Source organism: Lacerta agilis, chromosome 7 (assembly GCF_009819535.1).
Source record: "Lacerta agilis isolate rLacAgi1 chromosome 7, rLacAgi1.pri, whole genome shotgun sequence".
Taxonomy (NCBI): domain Eukaryota; kingdom Metazoa; phylum Chordata; class Lepidosauria; order Squamata; family Lacertidae; genus Lacerta; species Lacerta agilis.
The window spans coordinates 37935406-37955980 of NC_046318.1; the positions used below are offsets into that span (position 1 = coordinate 37935406).

Below are 20575 nucleotides of genomic sequence, written 5' to 3' on the forward strand. Positions count from 1 at the left end.
TGGCTTAAACTAGGGCCAGGGCCTTCTCAGTACTGGCCCCGACTTGGTGGAACAGTCTATCACAAGAGACCAGGGCCCTGCGGGATTTGGCATCTTTCCGCAGGGCCTGCAAGACGGAGCTGTTCCACCTAGCCTTTGGGTTGGTTTCAGTTTAACCCTGATGTTTCATTCTTTTGGTGTGATTGGTGGGCTACTTAAAAATGAGGCTGCAGTCTAGATTAAATTTTAAATTGTATTTTAATCTGTATTTTAATGAATTGTTTTATGTTTTTGTTGTGATTTTATTGGTGTTAGCCGCCCTGAGCCCGGTTTGGCGGGGAAGGGCGGGGGTATAAATAAAAATTTATTATTATTATTATTATTATTAGTGTTTTATGAATGATTTTCAAGGTAAAAAGAGAGAGAATATTGAATGTTAACTTTTGCTTTGTAAATAAGCAGGGTTTTTTTTAATTTCACTGTCTTTAGTAACTGCTTCATCAGGCAAGGCAAGAAAGGATGTGAGAGACACCATGTTCCTGGCATGCCAGCAATGGGGTGTGTGTGAGGGGGAGCAAAGGCAATGGAATAGCAACACAAAGTACCTGTAAAGTAAAAATCAGATTGATCAGAGGATCAACTTTCTATTCAGCAAATGCCTTGAGATTACAGCTATAGGACCAATATATCTATTCAACATCTATCTGACACCCATTCTTGTTACTGGAGTTTGTAGTTTGCAGACTTTCGCAATCATCCCCACAAGCAGTATGAGTCACTAGTATGTCCTTTTTTCCCCTATGAAAAGTGTTACTTTCTAGCTCAGGAAGTAATTCACAATTGTGAGGGGAGTGTGAAAGAGATGCTTTATGCCACATGAGGATCCTGAATGATCTGATAAGCCCCCCTCCTGCCTTGTATGTCTACAAGTTCAAATGAACTAGGTCTACAAATTTATGTCATGTGACACTGCACATGCAGAGCAGGTGAAGTCAACCCGTATCTGAAAGTTAATTCTTCACAGTATACTCGGGGAAAAGCAAGTTTCTTTATGCAGAACTGAACAGTATTGTTTTAGTTACAGGTAGGTAGCAGTGTTGGTCTGCCATAGTTGAAACAAAATAAAAAAATTCCTTCCAGTAGCACCTTAGAGACCAACTAAGTTTGTTATTGGTATGAGCTTTCGTGTGCATGCACACTTCTTCAGATACCAGTACTGTGTAATCTTGATACTACTTTTTCAATTTCTTTAGATTTTTCAAGATAGATTCTTGAATAGAAGCCTGACTTCATTTCACAAAAATGCTGTTGTTATAGCCTAGAACTTTCGAAGCATTAACTGGTTTTTCTTTGATGGAAGACAAACAGAAGTGCAGTGTATTAAGATAAAAACACAGTCAATGTGACTTACCTTTTCTTCCCCATGAGCTTTAAGAATACCAGAAAGCAATGAACATCGAAAAGCAGTATATGTGGCCCTGTAAACCTCTCCACTGTCATCTAAGCCCTGAAAGGAAATTATTAACCAGAAACATTAGTTTTACAAAGCAGCCTTGGAACATGTGCAAGTGAATTGAGTTTTGATTGGAAATTGGGTGGTGTTCAATTATGTTTTTCTCAGAGTAGATGCATTTGAATTAATGATCATGACTCAGTTAGGTCCCTTAACTTCAGCAGGGCTACTCCAAGTAAAACTTATATGAATACCACCTATTAACATGGAAGTTGTTAATTTCAGTATCTAATGATTTCATAAAAAATGATTTTCCAGTTTGTTCTCCAATTGTGAATCTAGTTGAAATCACTCAAAATTTTAAGTGTTTACCTGTGTCCAGCACTTGTCTATCTATATGATCTGAAGAAAAACCAGAGTATGCACATTTGTCTATCTACTACAAGTTGAGGGTAAGCAACCAGATCAGAAAGAGATTAATTCTTTAAAATTGTTTTAATTTTCAGTGTTGCTTTTGAAACCTATTTTCCAATATTTTTCTTCTGTCAGAAGAGCTCTATTTGCATGTTCATGTCAGGTCAGGTCTGTTTAGGTGTAAAGATTACAGAATATATAACCTGATCTTTTAAAGACAGTGTGTGTTTGTTTTTCCAAATTTTCTGCTCACCTTGATATAAGGTGGTGCAAAAGATGACAATAGCCACTTCACATTTCCATCTCCATTATTTTCAATCTCTAGGTACTTTTCTGGAAGAAAAAGTGCAGGCAAGTAATATAGATAACAGGGCCTGTGAAGGAATTGGACCTTGTTTGCATAGACTGTGAGATAGTATATGAGAATGATTATCTTGTCTATTCGTTTGGGGGTTATAGAATTAACTTGTGAAGCCTGGCACTGCTCTGGGGGTCAGCTAGGAAGAGAGAATTTCATTACAGACAAGGAGTGTGGCAGGTCTCTTGGCTGAGAGGCTCCATGAGGTCCTATAGCCTGGACTGGAAGGAGCTGTGACTAGCAAGGAGAGTCTCTATCTGCAGGTAGCCAGACTGGAGGTTCCTCAGATCAAGGGGATCTCCATGTGACGAGGCAAAGCCTTTTTAACCTGGGAAAGACATGCTACTTGAGAGTAACATTCTTCTGAGAGCCCAGTGAGTTGAGGAACTTCTTAAGTTCAGTGAACGCGGAAGACGTATTAATCTACTTAATTTTGCTCCAAAAGGAACATACTAGCAATTGCTTATAATGTTTGGTCAGGAGTGATCCTATTTATAGTCTTCTATAAAAAGGCCATAAAAAGGGTTTTAAAGTGCCACAAGATTGAGATGAATTGCATGGAAAATAATGAAATTAATACAACTTCAGTTTGGAAACCTGCATACTTGCCAATTCGTTATTGGCTTTGTATTATGTGCGAACTGTGTGAATGTGAATTTCAAGACTATGGGTAGCTGCCATGCATGGCCAGAAATGCTTGTCTCACTGAAGTAATATGTGTTTCATTTTCACCATTAGAAAACATTTTACTAAAAAAGATACTAGTCATATGCAAGACCGACCTTACCTGAGCTTTCCCCAGACTTTGTTTCAGGAAAAAACACAGTCCGATTCTTTACTTCAAGTTTTGTTGAAGATGGATTTTGAAGTGGCCTTATGTGCATAACAGGAAGTTCAGGCTGTTGATGATGAACACCTACTTTGGCAACTGGTGAAACCGTTTCAGGTTGCTTCTCAGAGATATTTTCCCGAATCTGGACTCTAACAAGCTATGCACAAGAAAGAAATGAAATCATAGTATTTTGCAGTTACTGGTCTCAAGTTAATCCTACAGTTATCTCCCAGACTGGCTGGCCAGGGCATATGCTCAAACCTGCTTTGCAACCAAGGACTCAAAAGCAAGGTGAAAATATTCAATGTAACAAAGAAAATGTAACATATACATGTCTTAAACTTTTAAAACAACTTTCATACAACAGCATAAGTTGTCCAACACTTGAAGAAATGCATTTCCCACTTTTCAACACATTTCCAAGACAACTTACAATTATTAAACAGAAATATTAGCACACACAATTTAAAAGAGCAAAAGTGACCAGAGATAAAATAAATATTTAATGGACACGCCTTCAACAGAAACTACTAATGGATTTGAGTTCTGCTGGCAAATATAGTTGGACACACACAATAAGGGAGCAGACTACTATTATATTAAGGTATTTTGCTATTTTATGCAATTTAAAAAAAGAAATAAAAATTAAGCAACCAATCAACAAAAAAAGAAAGAGATGGAACACACACTTATGCCTGCCTAATATCATGTATGGGAGGCACAAAGAGAAAACCCTCTGAGGTCAGGCGTGATCCTATAGAAGCAGGTTATTCCTCAGGTAAACTGACCCCAAGCAATTGTTCATTTACTCCCATAATTGCAAACTTCATCTAGGAAATGCAAACTACGCCCTTTAAAGCAATAGATGAAAGCTGAACTGACAACATGAAATTAGTTTTCTAAAATCAAGGCATTTGGCAGAATTTTCATAATCTTAGACACTTATTTAAGCCACTTACTTTTTGTCCATTATCACAATGTACATAAATAAGGCCACTCCATGGAAAGAGGGATTTCTTTTCTGCGAGTGATGGATTTGGACTCACATAAATTGAAATGTTGCTTCTAGAAATAAGATGTCCAGTGCATTAATTTTAATATGCTAAATGAAATCAAAGTTTCATTATTATCTCTGGTTACTGTTCTTCTTGACTTTTTTGTACACAATCGATGAAATTTTAGTATTCTATTAATTTAATCTGAGGAATTGCAAACCCACGCCTATCTACAAGTCTAGCTTCATAAGGACAAGGGAAAACTCAACATAGTGATGTTTCAATCACCAATGCACCTGCCATGTACACAGGGCTAGAATTATTAGGTCTATGATACACTATCAGAAGCAAAATATGAAGTGGGGTGACAATATCCTTGCCAACTGTATAACTATTATTGTGATAGGTGCAATATATCAGCTTCAGATCATATGGCTGCAGCATTTTTCATAGAAGACTATGAAATCATGTGTGAGAGAGACTCTAACTTTAAGTTATTTAAATATATCATAGTACTGTCAGCTCATAAAAAAACCTGAAATACACTGCTAACTCAATCTGAATCATCTATCTTCTTTATGTACAGTATTAATTTTTCCTGTGCTAACCACAAATACATTAGGTTATCCCTAAGAATTCAGGTTTTTCTCAGCATAAATAAAAACAATGCTGTTTATTCTTTTAGGAAAGAAAAGCTTGACACTATGGACATAGACAGAAGCTCTTTTCACAACTGTACAAAGATTCCTTCCCTTTCACCTTCATGCTATCTCAAGAGCTGGATGTAATCAGACTGACAGTGCAATCCTATACAATGGCGCTGATGTGAGTTCCATTGAATTCTACAGGAACTAGTTGTTCGTAAGTGCATAACCTTAGTTACTGCAAAGCACCGTTTTCAAATATATGGAGTCATGTGGAAAAGTAATGAACAATGGAAGTACTTACCCTGGTTCAATAGTTCCATGCTGAGGTGTTACTGTCAGACAGTGAGCAGGCCACGACAGCTCAAATGTCAATGACCTGTTTGAGTTGTTACTTATTTGTGCATGTTTAGTAATCGCAGCTCCACCTTTTGAGATAAGAATTGCATGAATTCTCAGATATCTCTTGTAATACATTTAAGTGCTATTTACAAAGCATTAACAACTGTATCAATTATGCAAATGTTACTTCCAAACTTAAGACATGCAGTAATGAATCAAAGGCTTTTACATAATACAGCTACAGTTGTACCTCGGGTTACGAACTCCGGTAACCCGGAGCATGCGCGACACGCGGATGCGCAGAAGCGTTCTGTGCAGTTTGCACGTGCGCAAACTGCAACTTCCGGGTTTTCCGCGCGCTTGTTCGGGTTGTGTACTTTTCGGGTTACGAACTGTAACCCGGAACCAATTACATACGCAACCCGGGGTACCACTGTATAGGAAAAAAAACATGTACTACTTTATTGATATCTAAATAGTGGGTTGGGAGTTACAGTGGACGCTTGGGTTGCGAACGTGATCCATGTGGGAGGCACGTTCGCAACCCGCAGCACCAAACAAAATTCAGTTTATTATTGTGTCTCACAGTAATACTATCTATCACATAACAATCCTAAGCAATGTATAGGTACAAATATCATGGCAAATATTTTTAATAGCTCTTGAAACGTGTGGCAATAACATACTTTGAGAAGGAGCAGTAAGAATTAGAAATTCAGGCTGAAGAGTCCAGTTTTCCTTAGAAACAAGCTTATTTTCATCAATGCTATTAGCATTTGACGACAATGCACATCCATGAGGTCCTTTAACAGGTAGTACATCCAAAGTCATATTGGATTTCTCAGGAACACCAGGTCTATGAAACAGAGAAAGAGCAGTTCAACACTAAATACTGGGAAACAAGACAAGAGGAGCAAATATTAGAGTATAAAACTTGGCTTCTAAAAGAAAATTAAAAAACCCTGGCCTTACTTAGCCTTAGCCAGAGTTTCAGACAGATAAAAACTGATAAAAATCAATTAAAAGTTAGCAGATGAATTTAGTATTCTGAAAATGATTTTCAGTTCCAACATAAACTTTCCCCTATGTATTACTCCACAGGAATCATATCAACACCCACAACCACCAAGAAAGATTATATACAGACCCCAGTCACTGAAGCAGTCCAGCCAGGTAACTACACATTATGACCTAATTTCAGAGTCTTTTAATTCTTATTTTTGTTGGAATATTCAAAGTTTACAAAGGCAGAGGAACTGCTTACCAGTATTTCAGAAAATACTGGAAAATGGCAAATAAAAATTACCTTTCTAGTGCTGCACGATGCGCTGAAGATGGCTTGATATCGAAAGCAGAACTAGTGAAGGCATTAACCGCCGAAACAATAATCCTTCGCATGTTCATGAAAAAGTACTGGACATCAAACGAATGTTGTGGAAGATCATATACTAGAGAAGACATTTAAAAATCAAAAGCAAAGCTAGATTAATGAAACAAACTGCAGTATTTACTGAAGATTGGTGACTAATGACAGACTAATCAACTGGGTTATTACCGTCTTTACATACAGTCATTGCATTCCTGGACCTTTTCAAATTCTTTAGAAGTTAAAAGAGAAGATGGACATAGTCCATCACCAGCCTCCCAGCAGATACACAAGATAAGCAATTCCCACTGACTTCAAACGGAACTTCCAAATATGTACATTTAGGATAAAAGCCCCCCTTCATGGATCACTGCCTTGTCGTGGCGAAGGGGCTTGAATTACTCAGGGAAGCTATGAGCTATGCCGTGCAGGGCCACCCAAGATGGACAGGTCATAGTGGAGAGTTTGGACCAAATGTGATCCACCTGGAGGAGGAACTGGCAACCCACTCCAGTATCCCTGCCAAGAAAACTCCATGGACAAAGACAACAGGCATATAAAAGATATGACGCTGGAAGATGAGCCCCTCAGGTCGGAAGGCGTCCAACATGCTACTGGGGAAGAGCGGAGGACAAGTACAAGTAGATCCAAAGCTGATGAAGCGGCTGGGCCAAAGCCGAAAGGACACTCAGTTGCGGATATGCCTGGAAGCGAAAGGAAAGTCCAATGCTGTAAAGAAAAGTATTGCATAGGAACCTGGAATGTAAGAACCATGAACCTTGGTAAGCTGGATGTGGTCAAAAATGAGATGGCAAGAATAAACATTGACATCCTAGGCATCAGTGAACTAAAATGGACGGGAATGGGCGAATTCAGTTCAGATGACTATCATATCTACTACTGCGGGCAGGAATCCCGTAAAAGAAATGGAGTGGCCCTCATAGTCAACAAAAGAGTGGCGAAAGCTGTACTGGGATGCAATTTCAAAAATGATAGATTGATCTCGATACGAATCCAAGGCAGTCCTTTTAACATCACAGTAATCCAAGTTTATGCACCAACTTCCAGTGCTGAAGAAACTGAAATTGACCAATTCTATGAAGACTTACAACACCTTATAGAAATGACACCAAAGAAGGATGTTCTTCTCATTATAGGGGATTGGAATGCTAAAGTAGGGAGTCAAGAGATAAAAGGAACAACTGGCAAGTTTGGCCTTGGAGTTCAAAATGAAGCAGGGCAAAGGCTAATAGAGTTCTGTCAGGAGAACAAGCTGGTCATCACAAACACTCTTTTCCAACAACACAAGAGACGACTCTACACATGGACATCACCAGATGGGCGACATCGAAATCAGATTGATTATATTCTCTGCAGCCAAAGATGGAGAAGCTCTATACACTCAGCAAAAACAAGACCTGGAGCTGACTGTGGCTCTGATCATCAGCTTCTTATAGCAAAATTCCAGCTTAAACTGAAGAAAGTAGGAAAAACCACTGGGCCAGTAAGATACAATCTAAATCAAATTCCTTATGAATACACAGTTGAAGTGAAAAACAGGTTTAAGGACTTAGATTTGGTGGATAGAGTGCCTGAAGAACTGTGGATGGAGGCTCGTAACATTATACAGGAGGCAGCAACGAAAACCATCCCAATGAAAAAGAAATGCAAGAAAGCAAAGTGGCTGTCCAATGAGGCCTTAAAAATAGCGGGGGAGAGAAGGCAAGCAAAATGCGAGGGAGATAGGGAAAGATACAGGAAATTGAATGCAGATTTCCAAAGAATAGCAAGGAGAGACAAGAGGGCCTTTTTAAACGAGCAATGCAAAGAAATAGAGGAAAATAACAGAATGGGAAAAACCAGAGATCTGTTCAAGAAAATTGGAGATATGAAAGGAACATTTCGTACAAAGATTACCACAATTAAGGACAAAAGTGGAAAGGACCTAACAGAAGCAGAAGACATCAAGAAGAGGTGGCAAGAATACACAGAGGAACTATACCAGAAAGATATAGATGTCTCATACACCCCAGGTAGTGTGGTTGCTGACCTTGAGCCAGACATCCTGGAGAGTGAAGTCAAATGGGCCTTAGAAAGCCTCGCTAACAACAAGGCCAGTGGAAGTGATGATATTCCAGCTGAACTATTTAAAATCCTAAAAGATGATGCTGTTAAGGTGCTACACTCAATATGCCAACAAGTTTGGAAAACTCAGCAGTGGCCAGAGGATTGGAGAAGATCAGTTTACATCCCAATCCCAAAGAAGGGCAGTGCCAAAGAATGCTCTAACTACCGCACAATTGCACTCATTTCACACGCTAGCAAGGTTATGCTTAAAATTCTACAAGGCAGGCTTAAGCAGTACGTGGACCGAGAACTCCCAGAAGTGCAAGCTGGATTTCGAAGGGGCAGAGGAACCAGAGACCAAATTGCAAACATGCGCTGGATTATGGAGAAAGCTAGAGAGTTCCAGAAAAACATCTACTTCTGCTTCATTGACTACGCAAAAGCATTTGACTGTGTCGACCACAGCAAACTATGGAAAGTTCTTAAAGAAATTGGAGTGCCTGATCACCTCATCCGTCTCCTGAGAAATCTGTATGTGGGACAAGAAGCTACAGTTAGAACTGGATATGGAATAACTGATTGGTTCAAAATTGGGAAAGGAGTACGACAAGGCTGTATATTGTCTCCCGGCTTATTTAACTTATATGCAGAATTCATCATGCGAAAGGCTGGGCTGGATGAATCCCAAACCGGAATTAAGATTGCCGGAAAAAATATCAACAACCTCAGATATGCTGATGATACAACCTTGATGGCAGAAAGTGAGGAGGAATTGAAGAACCTTTTAATGAGGGTAAAAGAGGAGAGCGCAAAATATGGTCTGAAGCTCAACATCAAAAAAACTAAGATCATAGCCACTGGTCCCATCACCTCCTGGCAAATAGAAGGGGAAGAAATGGAGGCAGTAAGAGATTTCACTTTCTTGGGTTCCATGATCACTGCAGATGGTGACAGCAGTCACGAAATTAGAAGACGCCTGCTTCTTGGGAGAAAAGCAATGACAAACCTAGACAGCATCTTAAAAAGCAAAGACATCACCTTGCCAACAAAGGTCCGTATAGTTAAAGCTATGGTTTTCCCAGTAGTAATGTACGGAAGTGAGAGCTGGACCATCAAGAAGGCTGATCGCCGAAGAATTGATGCTTTTGAATTATGGTGCTGGAGGAGACTCTTGAGAGTCCCATGGACTGCAAGAAGATCAAACCTATCCATTCTCAAGGAAATCGGCCCTGAGTGCTCACTAGAAGGACAGATCCTGAAGTTGAGGCTCCAGTACTTTGGCCACCTCATGAGAAGAGAAGACTCCCTGGAAAAGACCCTGATGTTGGGAAAGATGGAGGGCACAAGGAGAAGGGGACGACAAAGGATGAGATGGTTGGACAGTATTCTCGAAGCTACTAACATGAGTTTGGCCAAACTGCGGGAGGCAGTGAAGGATAGGCGTGCCTGGCGTGCTCTGGTCCATGGGGTCACGAAGAGTCGGACACGACTGAACGACTGAACAACAACAACAGGATAAAAGCTAATGTTGTAAAGGTGACATGAATGTTGCAACCTTCAGAAAATTATTAAAAAGTTATAGCTAGAATTAGAGCAAGATCAAGCAACTACTGCTGCCAAAGGCAGATGAAAAGGGAATCCTAAATAGCATTGGAGGAATGACAATGGGAGGGAGGAGAGATTTGCTATGGAGAGGACAGAGATGGCTGCATAGTTGATTTCTCAACCAGTATTGGACAGTGAGATGGGCCACTCACTTGACTTCCAGCAGGTCATATAGCTGTTGCTTCCTGGGAGGGTAAGGAGGCTGTGAGGTCTGGGGACGTAAGCAGCAGCAACGTGATGGACCAGAAGTCAGGTGAGAAGCACTGCACCACCACAATATCCCCTACTATCAACCATGTTAAAAACAACCCAGCTGCACTAGCACCTGCACTATGATAACCAAATTGCTAGAATATAATCATAGGAATAAGGGAAAGTGGTAGTGAAAGCTAAATTTGAAATACATCTAAAGAACGATGAGAAATCAAATATACAAACAAGTAGATATTCTCAGGGTGGCCAAGCTTACCTTCAGTCACCAGTTCTTCCCCAGGGAATTCTTCATCAAACTTTACATTTATCACAGGATTATTAGCAGGAAGCATTTTTTGCACTTGCTCTGGATTTTGCTGTACAGCTCTGAGTAGACAATTGAGAGTTTTCAGGTCTCATTAATGAAGAAGCATTTAACAAAGACACTAAAATACTCTGTAAAGCATTCAATCCAATTACCCCACTTTAAAAGCATTTATGCACTGCAGTGTGCTTAGCAACTACATCTGATCAGCTTCTTATTCCCAATGAAAAACATAACAATTTGTCAGGACTCCATCATCCACCCACAAATGTGTCCAAAAGTTTCCTTCCAACAATCATCTGCCCCAGATGTCCAGCATGCTGGTTAAAGAACCACACAGAGTTAGAACTCTGGAAGTAGAATCTTGCCTAACACTGGTCTGTGGAGAGTCCAACTACTACTGATTTGTCTGCACATAAGAGAGGACAAAGGGGAGGGGAGAAGCAGCACTAACAATGACCACATATAATGACCTGCCACTAACGCCAGAGAAAGTTTATGGGCCCACGAACATTGTGCCCAGCAAGCCCAAGTTAGGCCAGATAATAGGAATTACTTTGGTTATGTTGCAGTGAAGAGGGGAAAACCTACATATGTCTGTTTCCTAGATGTACTGCTCTTACATGTTCATTGTGGGATTGTGGGAAGTTAGCAACTTGTTACGAAGTGTTTGACTACCAAGCACAAGGGGGGAGGGAGCAGGGCAAAAAGCAAAGGCATTCTAACACCCTCAAGTGCTAACCTGCCATAGCCAGAAAATGAAGCAAATCTGAGTGCTGAATACAGCTGCATATTCCAGTCTTTCCCAAACCTTTTGCAAACAACGTTATTTTACAACAAGGGATTTTATAATCCAAAAAAGTGAACTTGTTCCTGTTCTTGATACCAGTGACTGTTGATATTTGAACACAGAGTTGACTTTGTTATTTAATAACCACCAATACAGAGTTTTCCAAACTTTTCATGTTGGTGACACCCATTTTAGACATGCATCATTTCACGACACAGTAATTCAGTTTTACTAGGAACCGGAGGTTAAACTAACCCCTTTCCAGCCCCGGGAGGAGTGTGGGGAGCATTTGCATGAAAAAGCCAACACACCAATGCATCATGACACACAGTTTGAAAAGCTCTGTACTAATATGTAACAGCCAATATCAAAACAAACTTTCATTCTTTAAATATCCATTCTAACCACCTGCTTCTTATTTCTTAAGGAGAACAGATAGTAATGAATATACTTGTTATTTCTCAAAAAACATTTAGCCTTACCTGCGATACTGCTGTCTTAAAATTTCATCTCCATAGACAAAACAAATTGTAGACAACACTGATGAATTACTTTGATCTTCAGTTGAATTAAATGTTACTGTAACTTTCTGAGAGGAAACAGTCAAATTTTGGTAAATTAATTTGTGGCACAGTGTTTGAATTATATGTAAGATTCACAAACACAAAGCAAGATTTTATGGCACATTTTTGGGTGGGTGGGGGAATGTTAACAGCTTACACATTTTATAGGTTTTGCATAACATATATATTGTGGCTTTCACATTACCTGCTGTGAACTTTCCTGAAGAACAAACTTTTCTGGTGAAACTCTCATCACATTTGGATCCATAACAATTATTTCACTCGAGTTCTTAAAGCACAGTACTTTCACATACGCAGCCCGACTCCCTATATTTTGTACAGAAAAAGAAGCCTGTCTTGTTTTACCATTCAGCCCCACTATGTATCTATTACAGTGTTTTTTAACATCTTCTAATCTCAGATTGCTATTTCCTCCATATCCATACAATGGTATCTGAAAGAAAGAAAAACGTACATTTAGAAAAACCAGAATTGAAATAACCTTGCTCCCAGTTTCATTATCCCCAACTTTAATATTCAAAACAATCAAAGGATTCTAAAATTCTTTAAAATGTAGCACACCCTAAAGACCAAATGATGGAAAAGCAGGGTAAAAGTAGCTTAAGTAAGCAGAATAATGGCTGGTTTCTGATGTGTAACAGGATCTTTACAGGCAGAAAGATGCAAGTTGAAGGAAGTTGGCTGTGTTGGGAACAGCTGCTTCATGCTGCCCTGAAATGGTTCTTCACAAAGGCGTCCCTCACCTTCACCACTGAGAAAAGTGAGGAAAGCAAGCTTCTTTGGGAGCTACTGGCATACTTTTCAACTGCTAGGTTGGCAGGAGCTGGGACAGAGCAAAGGGAGCTCACTCCATCACAGGGATTTGAACTGCCAACCTTCTGATCGGCAAGTCCAAGAGGCTCAGTGGTTAAGACCACAGCGCCACCCGCAGAGTAAAACAAAATTGGGGGGGGGGTGCACCAGGCTGGTTACCCCTGACCTAAGACACTGAAAGGCCCAGAACAAGAAGAAAAATATATCCAAAGTGCAAGGCAAAGGAGTTACTAAGATGTGGAGAGACTCTAAGGTAAAGGGACCCCTAACTATTGGGTCCAGTCGCAGATGACTCTGGGGTTGCAGCGCTCATCTTACTTTATTGGCCAAAGGAGCCGGTGTACAGCTTCCGGGTCATGTGGCCAGCATGACAAAGCCACTTCTGGCGAACCAGAGCAGCACACGGAAATGCCGTTTACCTTCCCGCCGGAGCGGTACCTATTTATCTACTTGCACTTTGACGTGCTTTCGAACTGCTAGGTTGGCAGGAGCAGGGAGCGAGCAACAGGAGCTCACCCCATCATGGGGATTCAAACCGCCGACCTTCTGATCGGCAAGCCCTAGGCTCTGTGGTTTAGACCACAGCGCCACCCCCATCTGTGCACCACTCTTAATATCAAGAAAACTACTGGAGCACAAAAAAATAAAATCCAAGAAGGTTATAGTGGTCAATGTCTTGTCTGGCTTACAGTCAGAAAGTGTGAAGATGCTTCAAAACGTCCTGAAGGACTTACTGCAAAAAGGAAGATAATAAATTTAGAAATATTCCATGAAATAGGATCAGTGTAAAAAGCAACTTACAGTGAACTTGATTCCTAGTTGAGATAGAAGACCAAGCTGTTTCATTTCAAGCTTTGCATACATACAAGTTAATCGAGTTGGTGTAAACATTAGACAGACAGTATAATCATGTTTTGGACGGATCTTGATTTCACAATTATTGTACACATGTTCTCCAAGTTTCAACTGCAAATACACAAGAAAATCCACACAGCAAATTAATCTAATTCAGAAAATTAATTTAGAAGAGTTAAGATTTTAATGAATAGTTTAAAACCAAATAATTTGCTTCCATAATTCTATGACCTCTGAGGTATGCCACTCTATGGAAATGCTGACACAGTAAGAAGAATAAGTGTTTTTTATTCATTACTATTTTGCAACGTTTTCCATGCACAGAGATAAATCTCAGTACAGGAAGAATATGTACTGATGGCTCCATTCAATTTGGCACCCTCCCTAACTTTCTTTGCACTTCCTTCTCTCCCTTTTGGATCCCCCACCCACCCACTTGAAATTAGGATGGTAGCCTCATCCTGTTCCCCATCCCTAGTGTAAGGTTCTCAGTTAGTTGCTCATGAGTAAGCAGCCAGGACTTCGCTGTTTCCTTTAAAGATTTTATTGAGCAAACTATGTACAGTGCAGAGCTAAAAAGTTCATGTCTGTATCAAGCGGTGTCAGAATCTGGGAATGGCCCCTTCCGGTTCTGACCCCAACAAAAGAGTTTCGGTATCTGAAAACCCCGCCTTCCATCCTTTCTCTTCACCCCACGATGTCTTTGGGGTGACGGAAATTGCGTTCCCCCTGTATCGCCCTTGGCACTAAGGGAGTACTGGGTCTCTCTTGCATCCCCATAGCCTCTACTCCCTTTCCCTTGTGAACTCTGCCCCTCCTTGCTGGACGTCTTGCTGCTCCTCTCGCTACCAGAGGAGGTGCTGCTGGCAAGGTGGGACTGGGGCTCTCTGTAGCATCCGGAGAGCCCTTCCACCACCTTGCGCTGCATAGGGGACAGTTCCCTGACACCTAGTTATAAGAATCTTAAGTTTGGTCATTTTGTTTCAAATTTGTGGTTTTAAAAATCACTGAATATTTTCCACCATAACATTGCTCTATGAAATGTAGAGTATGTTAAAGAAAAATTCAAGATTCTTAAGTCTGATACAACAAAACTATCAGCAAGCATGCTGCAAGAGGGACACTGGCATAACAAAACCAACATTTCAGAAATTTGAATTCATGTCCACTGTACTCTCCTGTATGTACTGATAAAGTCCAACTGAATTTGATGAGATTTACTCTGAGGTAACTGTGTATAGGATGGCAGACTTAGAATATACCATTTGAAGGCTTATTTCAGTGAGAAGATTAAAATAAAAGATTAAAAAGACCAAGTATTCGAATCTGAATTTATATAAACAGTTTCAATTTTGCATTACTTACTTGAAAACAGTCCTGATCTTGACCCCTTATCAGCAATCTTAACTGCTGAGTAATAGATGGAGAGTTATTTCTCAGGATTAGTTTCTGCTGGCTGAAAAAATATAGAAATCTTTAACGTTTCATAGTAATTTGCTTATATTTATAAACAGTTGCCCTGACAATCCACCAATAATTACAGCATGGTAAATCCAAGGTGATGTAGTGAAGAATTAGTTGGTCTAGCTGTACACCTGTGATTTTACTAAGTTATAATAGCGTTATTTTCCATAATAAGAGATATTTAGAACCTTATCGACAGTCTAAAGCTTTGGCTTTGTACAGCATGTGCTTGCTTCTAAATGTACAGCGAAGGGTACAATGCTGAGAAGGCAGGCATATCCAACAGTGAATTTTGTGTGCCATTAAGGGGTTGCTTTTTTCTTTCTTTTAAAAAGGGTTGACAGCTGCCAGGTATTTTATCTATTTACAGTGGTACTTGCCCACAGGAATGTACTGGATGAAGAGCAATATACTGAAGCTCGGTAAGGACAAGACAGTGACACTGTAGTCTCTCACACATCCCTAAATGCTGCTTCTGATGATCATTTGGAATAGTGAGGGATGTCAGCAAACCTGACTGTGGACATGGCAAAGACAGATCTGCTTATGCAGGGACTCCCTGGATCCAAGCATCACCATATTTGAACAATGCATTGCCGGCACCCTGATTTGCGTGGGGGTTGCATTCCAGGTCATCGAATATGTTGGCAGAGCGTGCATAAGCCCACCCCGTTCTCTTCTGGGTCTGAAAATGGTGCATGGTTTCAATGCATGCAAAATGGGAGTTGCCTGTATTTTATACTCCTGAATGAAAATTTGATTCACGCTTTATGCACCACCAGCAATCATGCACTGCATATCTTTTTTTCTTGGTACTTACACTGTTCTGCCAAGCTGTATACCTCCCCATGTCAGAAACTGCTTGTTAGCTAGGATGGGGGGAACTTCTGAACTGGGGTATTTCTGTACCAAAGGCTTGCTCTCCACCGCAGTCACTTCACCTTTTACAGTCACTTTATATTCTGGCCCAGATGGCAGTACCAAGATTTTTAAAACACTATTAAAATAAAGCATCAAGTTAGAAGTTTTGTAAAAAAGAATTTCTACTTAATATAATTGGGCCAATTAGGTTTCATTACCTTTCAGCATTTCTATAGTCCTTTGGAGAAAACATAACTGTCACTTCTTGTTCTTCCCCAGGTATAAGAACCAGGTCCTCTGGATTGACAGAAATGCCGCTATCTGGCTCTAGTGCCTGGAAATGAATAGTGTTACTTCAAGGTGTTATCCTTTGATGCTCAGGTGACAATGGTAGCCAGGAATACTCTTCGTCTGCACTGGCTGCTACGCAAGGTATAATATTTCCTAGAGAAACTGAGTTTTGCCCCATACAATAATGCCCTAGTTGTATCCAAATTACAACACATAAGCTACCCTTCACGGAGCTGCCTTTGAAGAAAATTTAGAAGCTCCAAGTGGTGCAAATGTGAATTGCAGTGTTGTAATCGAAGTCCTTAGTTAGATCAATTTATGTGGCAATTATTCTGTTTTGATCAGTTATAGTTTCTCAGCTCAATTCAAAATGCTGACTCTAAACCACTTCATAGATATCAGTTAAGATACATGCATGGTTGCCATGATTTCCTAAGCTGTACCTCACACGGAGGATCTTAGCAGGAATGCTGAGATTCTCACCAGGACATGCCTATGGTTAAGTAGCATCCACATAGTGCAAGAGCTTCCTAGTGGCCAACCATGCGGCTTCAGAAATAAAATTACATTACTAACCCAGCCCCCTACACACACAAGTAGATGATGCTATGCCAGAATTACTTGAGCAGCTGTCTTCCTTCTGCCCAGCATAGCAGCAACATGGAAATGGTGTCTATTATTTCTCTAGTCTCAGAAGCAGGCACCAGGGGATTAGGCCCTGTACTCCACTTTCCACTGTGGGTGAGTCCAGTTGACTAAGTCCAGCTGACAAAACCAAGATGGGAACAATGACCCCCCGATGAAATTGTTGGTAAGTCTGCAATATCAATTTGCACTTTAAAATTTTTGCCAGGAAAGAGTGAATTGGACTCTCTTTCTATTATGTACTGATTAAGTTAGACTGATTCGATTGACAGTAATTTCAGAACTATTCCTTGGAAAAGTAAGGTAACCTACCAGGATTTTCAAGTCAATTTTAATATTCCCAGCGTTCTTTAATGGCAACTGCTGCCTTGTTGATAATCCCATCCTCGCAGACATATATAAAGTCTAGAAAAAATAGGTTTCAAGTGATAGTTAGAAGTGAAATATAAAAGAAGATAAGCTGCATCACAAAGGATGGTTTTGGAAAATGTACCTGTAGGCCTTTTGGAGCATATATCCTAGGCGTTCCAGATCTTGCATGCAGAGGTATACTTAAAATTTTAGCAGGCTCTGGACAATCAACCTCCACATCAATTCTTGCAAAATACTCATCCGCAGGGCCCAAAGAATCTGAATAAAGTAAGTACAAAGAATAAGACTGATCAAGTGTAAAATGTTATGATTTATTCTAGAATGAGCTTTGACACCAAGTATTATCAGCATGTGGGACATGGGTGGCGCTGTGGGTTAAACCACAGAGCCTAGGGCTTGCTGATCAGAAGGTCGGCGGTTCGAATCCCCGTGATGGGGTGAGCTCCTGTTGCTCGGTCCCTGCTCCTGCCAACCTAGCAGTTCGAAAGCACGAAGTGCAAGTAGATAAACAGGTACCGCTCCGGAGGGAAGGTAAACGGTGTTTCCGTGTGGTGCTCTGGTTCACCAGAAGCGGCTTTGTCATGCTGGCGACATGACCCAGAAGCTGTACACTGGCTCCCTCGGCCTATAGAGCGAGATGAGTGCCGCAACCCCAGTGTCCACGACTGGACCTAATGATCAGGGGTCCCTTTACCTTTACCATCAATATTTAACCACCCAACTGTGATGTCAAATTAGAATGTGTCTGGTGCTATGGTAGTATTTTATATCAATATTGGTCTGTTTAAGCAAGGCTCTCCATTTCAAAATGTTTTAGTGCTACAACTGGCCTTCAAAGCAGCAAATGAATGGAAACAGCAATAATGAAGTACATCCTAAAAGATATGTTGAAGCAGGGCTTCTGCATACCTCCAAGGTGTTTCAGCAGGCAGAGTACATAGTACAACTGGTTGAATTGATACATTTTTGGCTTCCAGCCTCAACAAAAGATAGTGACTCAAGGTAAAATGGACCAGCCTTTCTACAAAACTTAGTGCATGCTTGACATGCCTCACATTAAAAGGCACATGTTACAATGAATGCAAGGGACAGAACAGCTTATGGCACATGCTTATATAAATTTCGTAAGTGCTTGCCCATTACTGCCTGGCCCAGAACGTCCATGAAACTTGAAATCCTAGCACATTGCCTTTTTTAACCTAGATATGATGGAAGTCAGCACTTGCAGACTTAAGTATGAAAATCTGCAAAAAGGGATTTGGTATGTTTATGTTTATGCACAGGTTCAAACATTTTAAAGCTTCTTGAATATCTAGTGTGAGAGCTATTCATCACATGGCATGATATCAAATATCACAGACCTTAATTTGCTAAGCAGGTGTAACTCTGTTACTAAAAGCAAACTTTCAGCTAAGCATTTAATGATAAATACATTGTATTGAAAATGGCTTATCCATTAACTATGGGAAATCAAAAATATTAGTATTTGAAAGAAGCTTCTCCCGGTTTAAATGGGTGCTGGATGGCCATAACCTAGAACAGGTTAAGTATTTCAGCTACCTAGGGCTTACATTCCACCATACAAGATCATGGAGATTCCATTGGCAAACTTCCCTTCAAAAGGCAGAGATCACAAAGCTAGCCATAAGCAGATTCTTTTTCACAAAGGGCGGCAAGTTTGTACCAGCAGCCTTAAGGGTTTTCAACGCAAAATCCGTTCCCCAACTCCTGTACGCCGCAAATGTCTGGCATATTGGGGACCTGCCTAAGCTTGATGGTTTTCAAGCAAAATTTTTACGATCTTTGCTTCAGGTACCCAACTGTGTCCCCAATTCTATACTCTTGTTAGAAGCGGGTGAATGCCCAATTACAACTAAGGCATGGTGGGCTGCATTAAAACACTGGCTCAAGATTGCAGTGTTTGAGCTAGGGGAGGGTCTGTACAAACATCTGAACAATGAGGAGTATGTTGGCAACTGGCAGAAAACAATGGTTAGAAAATCCACCTCCATTGGTCTGGCACCCCCCCCAACTCTATTGCCTGGGATATGAAGGTGCCAAAAAAACTCTAAAGCAAAGACTCTGGGATATTGCACACGGTGAACTGCAGTGTCGCTCACACACAGTCTGTAGTCCGCTGGCAGTGGGACTGCAGTATGGGCATGCCTTTAGGATGACAGCTTACATTAAAAATCTGACAGTCCCTAATTACCGAAGGCTATTCACAAAAGCCAGACTTAACGTCTTCCCTTCTGCAGTGTTGGAAGGCAGATTGAGAGGAGTTCCATATCAGGATAGACTGTGTTCGTGTGCCCAAGACATTGACTCTGTAAAGCATATTTTACTGCACTGTGTGAAATTCGAGCAAGCCAGGGCTGAACTGATATTACCCCTGTTAAGACTTTTCCCGGGAAAATCAGAGGATTACTATGTCAGGTTCCTACTGGAAGACCGGATAAATGATAGAACATTAGCAGTGGCGAAGTTTCTATCGGTGGTGGCAAGAACAAATGATCTCTCTCCCTAAGTCTGTACATAATGTTTATATAACCTGAAGGCGGGCTGTCAAAACTGTGTACCGTTTTATAATGAATTGTTGGGTCTCTGGACCGTAATAAAGATTTTATTATTAATGATAAATACTATTTTGGCTCTCTTCTGCTTGGATCTCCAAACACATGAGCCTTATTCACATGATACTTTGTTCATTTAAATCTAAAAAAAAATCTAACTGTGAAGAGCATTCAAAGTTCTGAGTAGCAAAAGCTCTGCATACTAGATTTTGAATATTGGTTGGACTCATGAATATTATTTCAAGCAGAATTCTGGTCTGTTGGACTAACACAGATTCCTAATACAGTGGTACATTGGTTGTCGAATGGTTTGGCTCCCGAACAAATCGGCTCCCGAATGCCGCAAACCCAGAAGTGTTCCGGTTTGCGAAAGTTTTTTGGAAGCCGAACTTCCGACGCAGCTTCCGCGGCATCCAACTGAGTGCAGGAATCAAATGGACTCCCGGAACGGATTAAGTTTGATAACTAAGGTACCACTGTACATTGATTTCATAAGATAGCAGATCTATACCTGAAGTGATGCATTTGCTCGGTGCATGGAACTGAACCCACACTACTAGAACATCAGGATCCTGGAAAGAAAGACATTTGTGTAGAATGAAACACTGATTATGGTTGAAACATTGAACAGCTACAATCTTCACACAGAATCGTATTTTAAAAGACCATGGCTTTAAGTCTTTACTACCCTAAACTACAGATACAGCAGGAAGAGAGAATGGCTCTTCTGTGGTGTGAATGGTTCTGTGCTCACC

The 20575-nt window shown here is 40.5% G+C and overlaps 1 protein-coding gene across 2 annotated transcripts in view; it reads right to left on the reverse strand.

Annotated features, from left to right (window-relative positions):
• Positions 1-20575, reverse strand: part of CEP192 (centrosomal protein 192) — a 56767-nt gene that overhangs the window by 5026 nt on the left and 31166 nt on the right. For both annotated transcript variants that reach the window (XM_033154842.1, XM_033154841.1), the window contains exons 26-42: positions 20332-20392; positions 17369-17505; positions 17188-17280; positions 16158-16273; positions 15899-16075; positions 14980-15070; positions 13561-13725; positions 12131-12379; positions 11845-11951; positions 10525-10634; positions 6324-6465; positions 5704-5873; positions 4980-5103; positions 3996-4101; positions 2992-3193; positions 2100-2179; positions 1391-1486 (exon numbers count right to left, since the gene is read on the reverse strand). In XM_033154842.1, coding sequence (XP_033010733.1) covers positions 1391-1486; positions 2100-2179; positions 2992-3193; positions 3996-4101; positions 4980-5103; positions 5704-5873; positions 6324-6465; positions 10525-10634; positions 11845-11951; positions 12131-12379; positions 13561-13725; positions 14980-15070; positions 15899-16075; positions 16158-16273; positions 17188-17280; positions 17369-17505; positions 20332-20392 — 2226 coding nt within the window. The remainder of the gene's footprint in view (positions 1-1390; positions 1487-2099; positions 2180-2991; positions 3194-3995; positions 4102-4979; positions 5104-5703; positions 5874-6323; positions 6466-10524; positions 10635-11844; positions 11952-12130; positions 12380-13560; positions 13726-14979; positions 15071-15898; positions 16076-16157; positions 16274-17187; positions 17281-17368; positions 17506-20331; positions 20393-20575) is intronic.